General features: G+C 46.6%; 1 protein-coding gene across 3 annotated transcripts in view; it reads right to left on the bottom strand.

Annotated features, from left to right (window-relative positions):
• Positions 1 to 442: 442 nt before the first annotated feature.
• The window catches only part of ALOX5AP (arachidonate 5-lipoxygenase activating protein), a 29,044-nt gene continuing 21,142 nt past the window's right edge, over positions 443 to 8,344 (bottom strand). For all 3 annotated transcript variants that reach the window (XM_025996745.2, XM_025996744.2, XM_072719928.1), the window contains 2 exons: positions 7,782 to 7,863; positions 443 to 918 (listed from right to left, as the gene is read on the bottom strand). In XM_025996745.2, coding sequence (XP_025852530.2) covers positions 756 to 918; positions 7,782 to 7,863 — 245 coding nt within the window. In that variant the 3' untranslated portion in view covers positions 443 to 755. The remainder of the gene's footprint in view (positions 919 to 7,781; positions 7,864 to 8,344) is intronic.

The following is an 8,344-nucleotide window of genomic DNA, read 5'->3' as shown; positions in this document are numbered from 1 at the left end:
TCTCATGAATAAGTAATCTTTTTTTTAAAAAAGCCTTCAAATAATTCATGAACATATAAACCACAGAATAAAACTTACCCCAAATCTCTTCACCTGGAGATAATCATGGTTGACATTTTGGTGTGTGCCTTTCCAGGCACATGTGTGTGTAAGGACAGTGTACTTTCTATTATTATCACAGAGGTCGAGGAAAAGATTAGTTGTTCAAATGCAGCAATTGGGATGGCTGGGTGACTCAGCGGTTGAGCCTCTGCCTTTGGCTCAGGGCATAATCCTGGAGTCCCGGGATCGAGTCCCACATTGGGCTCCCTGCATGGAGCCTACTTCTCCCTCTGCCTATGTCTCTGCCTCTCTCTCTGTGTCTCTCATGAATAAATAAATAAAATCTTTAAAAAAGAAATCAAATGCAGCAATCAACCCACAAAAGACTCAACCACCAGCCTAAAACATATCTCTGTATTTTATTTTAGGAACACATTAATGTGGTCACAAAACATCTTCAGAAAGCAGGAGAAGTCAAGAAACATACATAATGGGTCTGAATAAGAGATATGGGGCCACTGCCATTCTCAAGGAGTGGAGCAGACACAAAGTTATTTTCTTCCAGGGAAAGCAAGGTTAACTCAAGCTGCAGAGCCCAGATGGTCATTAGATTTACAGCTGTCTGAAGAGGAGCCACATCTTTGCAAGGGCTGAGTTATGATGACTTTAGGTATTGATCAGAGGAGAGCGCTGACCCCATACTCAGTGGAGAGTCAGGGGATTAGAAGCAGAGGGGAGATGGTGGTGCTTACTGTCTTTATGTAGTTTTCGAAGTCACTTCCGAAAAAGAGGATGAGGTAATAGTTGAATATTCCAGCAACAGACATGAGGAACAGAAACAGTATGATTCGCTTCCCAAATATGTAGCCTGGCGTGCTGAAAGAGAAAGAAAACTGTAGAAGCAATAAAATAACACTAACTCAACCAAAAATGTTATCACTTCGAGATACATGGGGTTTAAATTTGAGTTCCTTTTACTCAGGAATGCTCCATTGACTTCAAATGAAGAATGGAAGGGTCTCCACTATTATCCATCACAGACCATATTTCAAAACCAAGCTAAAAGAGCCTAGACCCCCAAACCCATCATCATTAGGGCTCTGCTGTGCAGCCTCTCCAGTTCCCTGAGGGCGTGAAGGTGGTGGGTGCTGTCAGTCGGTTGGTCTCGGACATTCTGACCGGGGATAAGGAACCCCATCAACCTGGTGTGACCCCCAGGTTCTGGTCCAGGAGTGCCTGGGAAGCCGTGCTGGCTGCTGGGCCTAATGCGGGACATAAGAACCTCTGTGAGAGGGGTGCTGGTTTCAATGAGCCAATAAGGCTGCTGGAATCTAAAAGGCGCTTCAGTCTCTGAGAGCTCCATCTACGCCCATGAGGCTGCTTGGGAACAGCCCATGTTCGCACTAACAAGAGCTGGGCCCCTCACAGTGGAAGACAGGCTCTTACATATTAAGTGAATGGAGAGGGGAAAGATGTTTTAGTACATTTATATGCTTCTCTCGAAGGCTCTAAATCCTAAGCTGCTTAGGCAAATCAGCAGCTGGGGTCAGGAGGCATTTCCCCAGTGATATGTGACCGCCTAATTGTACACAGCGGCTGCCCTGGCTTCCCTCTGCACAACCCTCTGTGACCGCTGTGGCTGGATCCATCTGTGCAGCACTAGCGCGTTAGGAGAGTCCAGCCAAATGGCTCGTTAAGGCTGTTAGTAACGACCCCGGCGAGGGGACCCTTTGGCAATCAAGACCGCTCAACAAGAACAGCCAGCTCAGCTAAAACAGGTGAGTCGGTGCTGCTGAGCCTGGTTTTTGACATAATCAAGAGAGAACAGAATTTGGCATCTATAGGTTCAACCTGAGAAATTGTATCTTTTTTGAAATGGACCCCAGAGGTTCATACTGTAACTCGTAACTTTCCTATGTCTAGAGTCTGAAAAGCAGACTTCAGCAGTTGACTATTTCCTTGCTACTCAAAGTGTGGTTCACGGACCAATCACACTGGCATCCACTGGGGGCTTGTTAGAAATGCAGGATCTCAGGTTCCTCCCTGGATCTGCTGAATCAGAATCTGCATTCTGCCAAGTGCCGCCGTGACTCACAGGCCATTAAAGTTTGAGAAGCACTGCTAGCTGCCCGGCCCCTGCTCCTTGGCCACTGTATTCTTCTCTCCTTGGTTTCCTGTTTACAGTCACACTCATGAAGTGAGACATTCCATCTCTTTATTGGGGAAATATATTTGGCTCCTAAAAGGAGCATTATGGGCTGAACTGTGTCTCCCCCTCCCCGATTCATATGTTGAAGTCCTAACCCCAATACCTCAGAACATGACTGTATTTGGAGATAGAGTCTTTAAAGAGGTAATTAAGGTAAAATGTGATCACTAAGGTGGACCCTGACTCAATAGGACTGGTGTCCTTATATTAAGACAAGATTTGGGGACACCTGGGTGGCTCACTGGCCGAGCATCTGCCTTCGGCTCAGGGTGTGATCCCAGAGTCCTGTGTTCGAGTTCTCTCTCTGCCTGCTTCTCTCTCTGCCTATGTTTCTGCCCCTCTGTCTTTCATGGATAAATAAATAAAATCTTGAAAAAGAAGAAGAGAAGATTTGGAAACAGACACACAGAGAGAAGACTATGTGGGGACACCAGGAAAAGACGGCCATCTGTGAGCTGAGGAGAGAGGCCTCAAAAGAAAACAAGGCAGCCAACACCTTGAAGTCAGATTTCTAACCTCCGGAACTATAGAACAATCAATTTCTGTTGTCTGAGCTCCCCCCACCATCTGTGGTACTCGATTATAGTGGCCCTGGCAGACAAATTCAGACAGTTACCTGCTAATGCTGATAAGGAAGTAACAAAGTCTAAGTAAGGGATATTTTTTCTAGTCAGAGAATAGAGGGTTCAGAGAAATTAAATTGTGAAAAGTCAAATATTGTAGTGGCTCAGATTTATCACATGAATGAGGCCACCATATGCTCATTACAGAAACAAGAAAAAGTGATTTGCAAAGCTGTTTCAGAACGTGCTCGAGATAAATCTGTGGTGAAGGATGAAATGGCAGTGCCTGCTGCTGAAATTGTGGTGTTCTTGACTTTGGGCAGCATTTTTCAAAGGCCTCAAGGCTGATCGTCCCCAAGGAGATGGTGTGGTGCCTTAACTCTTCCCAGACCAGACCGTATGAAGGGTGCGGGAGGCAGGAGCTCAGCACGTGCCCATCACCTGCAGGGCTAAGTGTGAATGGAGGTCCCCAGCTCGGCCACCTCATTAGCTGTATCTTTCAGTCTGTCAAGCTTGGAGATGGGCTGGGACCCTGGGAGGTAGGCATGGCATGCGCAGAGGAAGGGCCTGCCCCAGGCTCTGGCCAAGCCATGGACCATCTACATAACTCACCTTTGAAACTCAAGGTTTCTCTCTTATTGTTTCTAAAAGTTGATACATAGTTCTCTCCAAATGGGGTGGGGAAGGTCAGAATTAAACTAAGCATCAGACAGACCAGGCGTTTTATATCTGCGACTTCACTGAATTCTCAGAGCTACTCTGTGAGGTATTGTTAGCCTATTTTCCAGGTGGGAAAACCGAGAGCAGACAGGTTGAACGATGGGCCTAAGGCCACACAGCCAAGAAGAGGCAGAGTGGGAATTCAAACCTGTCCGTTTGAGTCCACAGTCCTGTTCCTTCTGCCTTCCTGAGGGCCCCTTCAGGTTTTGGAGATTAGGATTTTGTGGTTAGTTTTGAAACAAATGTATCCCCCTTTTCAACACACACACACACACACACACACACACACACACACACACAGTGTGAAACCTACATGAAAACATAAAAGAGGCCTGGTGACAAGCAATTCACATCTCAAATGTGTCTAAAACTTTGAGGAAGAGGAGCTGTGGTAGGAGACAGGTGAGCCCAGGCATCAAGGCACCTGAGCTCCAGTCATGTCACCCTGGGCAAGTCACTGACCTCCCCACCTTACACAAAAACATAGACAAAATGTGAGTAGAAAAAGAAAACTTTATGGTCCCCTCTGGCTTTAAAATTCTGTTCTTTTCAGGGATCCCTGGGTGGCGCAGCGGTTTGGTGCCTGCCTTTGGCCCAGGGCGCGATCCTGGAGACCCGGGATCGAATCCCACGTTGGGCTCCCGGAGCATGGAGCCTGCTTCTCCCTCTGCCTGTGTCTCTGCCTCTGTGTGTGTGTGTGTGTGTGTGTGTGTGTGTGTGTGTGTGTCTATCATAAAAAAAAAAAAACCTCCTTTTAAAAAATAAAAAAAAAATCTGTTCTTTTCAGTAAGGAAATATGACTTTAAACCTGGAATCTTCTAAAGGGAATAAAAACTGTGAGGCCCATGAGAGCAAGATATTGTGCCTCTGTTCACCCACATACTTCCAATAAATCAGGCCCTCTATACATTTTTGTCAAATGAATTGTTCTTAGAAAAGAGGCATGAACAGCCTTCTGTGAGTCCCAAACTGTGTGCAGAAGTTTTTGAAATAGAAAAAAAAAAAAAAGAAGTTTTTGAAATACATACACCTGGGCTCCCACCCCAGAGATTCAGATTCCATAAGTTCAGGCTGGGGCCCCAGAACCCACATATATATTTCTTAAGGATTTTATTTATTTATTCATGAGAGACACAGAGAGAGAGGCAGAGGCACAGGCAGAGGGAGAAGCAGGCTCCATGCAGGGAGCCTGATGTGGCACTCGATCCCGGGACTCCAGGATCACGACCTGAGCCGAAAGCAGACATTCAACCTCTGAGCCACCCAGGTGCCCTCAGAATCTATATTTTTAACAAGCACTCCAGGCAATTCCAGTGTCGTTGGTTGGTGGGCTTCACTTTAGAAACACCAGCCTTAACACTCATAGACTCACCTCAGGGGTTCCAAGAAAACGAGTTCATCTTCTAACTCTGTGAAGTAACCCCAAGGTCCCCATATGACAGGGTGGGTAGAGAGTCTAAAATATTGATACTGAAGGGAAAAATGACTATGAGAGATCAGGACTTTTGATAATTGTGCCCATAATTATTTCTCTAGTATTTTTGGTACTGCCCCTGACTCTAGCAGAGCCCAGGCCTCCTTGAGGCAAGGGCTGTGTCATGTTTATTATCATCTCAGCAACTGACTCAGGACCTCACTGCAGGCAGATGGTCAGTAAGGAGGGATGTAGAGTCAAAGAGGAGTGAGTTAGCAATCAGGGGAAGGTGAAGTTGGCCAACCTCAGTTTATTGGTCTCAAGAGTTGCCAATCATTGCCCGTCCACCATTGGGTTGAGAACTTCAAAATGCGGAGAGGAATTTAGTAGGAGTTCCAAGGGGAACAGGGTTCTGAGGGACATGAAGATAGGGCAGTGTAGCACCAGGCAGGGAAGATAAATAATAAAAGGCAAGTAGTCTTATAAATGCCAACCCCCACTGAGTTTGGGTCTGATAGAAGTTTAGAATGAAAGGGGAAGAAATTAAAATTCATTCTTAACTGTGCATAGAAATGCTACAAACTACCTATTCAAGACAGAGAGAAAGGAGTCAGGGAGTAGGATGTAGTACAGAGAATTAGGGTCATATACTTCAAAGGGACCACAAAATCCCAGAAGGAAGAAGCTTTGGTGGGGGAGACACATCAAGGAATGTCGCACCTACCCACTGGACCAAAAGTGACCCTAGAACTTCTGATGTGGATAGGGCAAAGCAACTTCTGCGGAGGAGCAAAAGATGATTGTGAGCCCAAGGGAGAAATTCCTGGAAGGGTCTCACTGAGCTGTATCTTCCTCTGTTGATGAGCCCAAGAAATAAGCAGATCCCAAAGACATGAGGCCAGGAAAGCATCTGCAGAGTGCAAGTGTGACGCAGCCCAGGGACTGAGGTGGGCGTCCACAGTGGAACCTACAGTGGGAATGTATTAGCACATAGTTTCTAGAAGGCAGAATTGAAAATTCTCTTGGACCTAGCCACAGAGGCCCTCAGGCATATATCCATCTTAAGCGATATATTCATCTAGATTAGGATTAGACATTTCATCTAGTATATATAATTTCTATTGATGACAATAGCTCAGAACTCTGTACTTAAAAGTATTGTGAGATCACGTTTGGTCTCAGCAGGAAAGAGCACCATGATGGACTAGTAAGGAAGGCTGTGGATGCAGGCGAGGTAAGAAGGCTGTAACGCAGCAGAGCTGGGGTAAAGGGGCTGGTGGGATCTTCCCGCCCTCTCCCAGGAGATACCAGGCCAGGATTTAAGAGGTTAGGCCAATTACACTTCAATGAGATCCAAGTAAATCTAATAGTTTTAAGATTTTAAGTCTATATCTTATTATTTTTGCCACCTCAGTTCGCTCCGTAACAGTGATTGCCTTGAAAATGAGAAGAGCCTGTGGTAAATGAACACATTTTGTCATGCTCCACAGACTGTCTTAGAATTAAAGCAACTTTAAGATCTCAGGCAAGTGGTGACAGATGAAGAGAACAGTGACTGGGCCAAACCCCTAAGACTTTGGGGAGAAAGACAGGGAGGCAGGCCAAGAGAGCAGAAGCGCCTCTTTCCATTGATAGACACCCCGCCTCTTGACAACCGGTGATCTCCCAAGGCAGAACAGAGGCTTTCCAGGGTGGAAGAGAATAAAGAACATTCATGACAGGTTGATACGCATAAGAGACATAATGGAATTGTGGTTTTCGAGGATAAATACGAACACCACAAGAGAGGAATGAAGAAGAGACGAGGGCAGGAAAGAATTGCTGGAAGAAGAGTCCTTCGTCTCTGGGCTGCAGCTCACCATCAACCCACACACACACCCTGGCCCGCCTGCCTGTCCCCAGCCATTTAGCTTCACAGGATCCCAAAGTCCCCAGATGTAGAGCTTTCACCTGCCAGAGCCATTGTCACGCCGAAGGATGCTATCCGAACCGAGAGCCTGTTAACCACGAGAGAAGCACGCTACTGTGAGAGATCGAGAGGGACCTGAAAATAGGCAGGGAAGAGAAATGGAGGGCAAGGCTGGAGTCCATGTAGGGGGGTGTGGGCAGCCTCTCAGGATGCATGCCTGCCTCTTGGAACCCTCCCAGTGCCTTAGAAATTCTAAGGAACTGATGGCAGACTAGAACTCGAACACTTCTTCTGTAAGTATCCTCATTTATTTTATGAAAATCCTGATTCCCCAATCCGGGTGTAGTCAAAGTATAACTGCTGCTCTGGAGCTTTCCGTCTGGCAGCATCTATAAGCAATGCAATGGGGACTCTATTCACAGACTCCATCCTTTGCATGTGAGGGCATCCTATTTTTTGCAACATTATTCCTGCTGGTTCCTGGAAGATCTGTGACTCAAGAGGACTTATCAAAAGGTGCAAGCTATAGCTCTCATTTCTTTAGGCAAACAATGCAATGTTTCACTCACCGGAGATCTTGAGAAGCTAGACACAGAAAGTCATTCAAGGCCCAGACTCTGAAGGGTGGGAGTAGAGGGTGTGGGGTTGCGAGAATGTGCAGCGCATGGTGTTAAAGCATCCTTTGTGAGCCCGACGCCATGTGAAAGAATTTGTTACGGGGCACACGAGTCGAGTCCCCCAGCAGTTTCTGCAGAGCTCGCAAAGTTCAGAGAGTAAAGGATGAGGGCTACTAGTTAGCCTTCCCCTCCCAACCCTTAAGTGATCACCCAGAGCCTTAAATCTTAGGCAGAACGTGGTTGTGGGTAATCAGTCTTGCTCAAACATGACTCACACCCCAGTTCTTATACAGTCCCCGTGGCCTACCTCTGAGTTCTCTCTCCCAGGTAGCCGACGAAGTACTTTTGCCTCACAAACAGGTACATCAGTCCAGCAAAGGCGGCAGGAACTGAGTGGAGAAAGGGAAATGACTGTGTGAGTTTCACAGATGCCAGAACACGCCAAGTTTAACGTAATATTAATACAGTCATTGTGCAACTAGCGTTGGTCACAAAATCTAGCAGAGACCTCAGGTTCTGGCACTTGGGGCTGATGTGAACTGTAGCAAAGATAGGAACCCAGAACTTCAATAAATGTTACTTTCTATCAGCAGCATGGTACAGTTTACAGAGTGTTTTCCTGCCCATCACCTATTTGAATCCCTTCCACATGATCAGTGTCATCTTTTCTATTCCAGATGTGACAACTTGGGCTCCAGTGGTCAAGGAGCTTGTGTAAGATCGTCAGGGTGTGTGTGCATGCGCATGCTTGTGCGCATGTGTGTGTGTGTGATCCAAGGTAGGGGTAGGAGGAGTCAGACATGAACCCCAAGCCCAGGTCTAGGCTAGCTCTCTTAAAAGCATGCTCTTCCCCCCTGGGACTCTAGGCAG

This window comes from Vulpes vulpes, chromosome 9, assembly GCF_048418805.1.
Source record: "Vulpes vulpes isolate BD-2025 chromosome 9, VulVul3, whole genome shotgun sequence".
NCBI classification, from domain to species: domain Eukaryota; kingdom Metazoa; phylum Chordata; class Mammalia; order Carnivora; family Canidae; genus Vulpes; species Vulpes vulpes.
The sequence above is the reverse complement of the archived record's forward strand: the minus strand, read 5'-3'. Positions and strand labels throughout refer to the sequence as shown.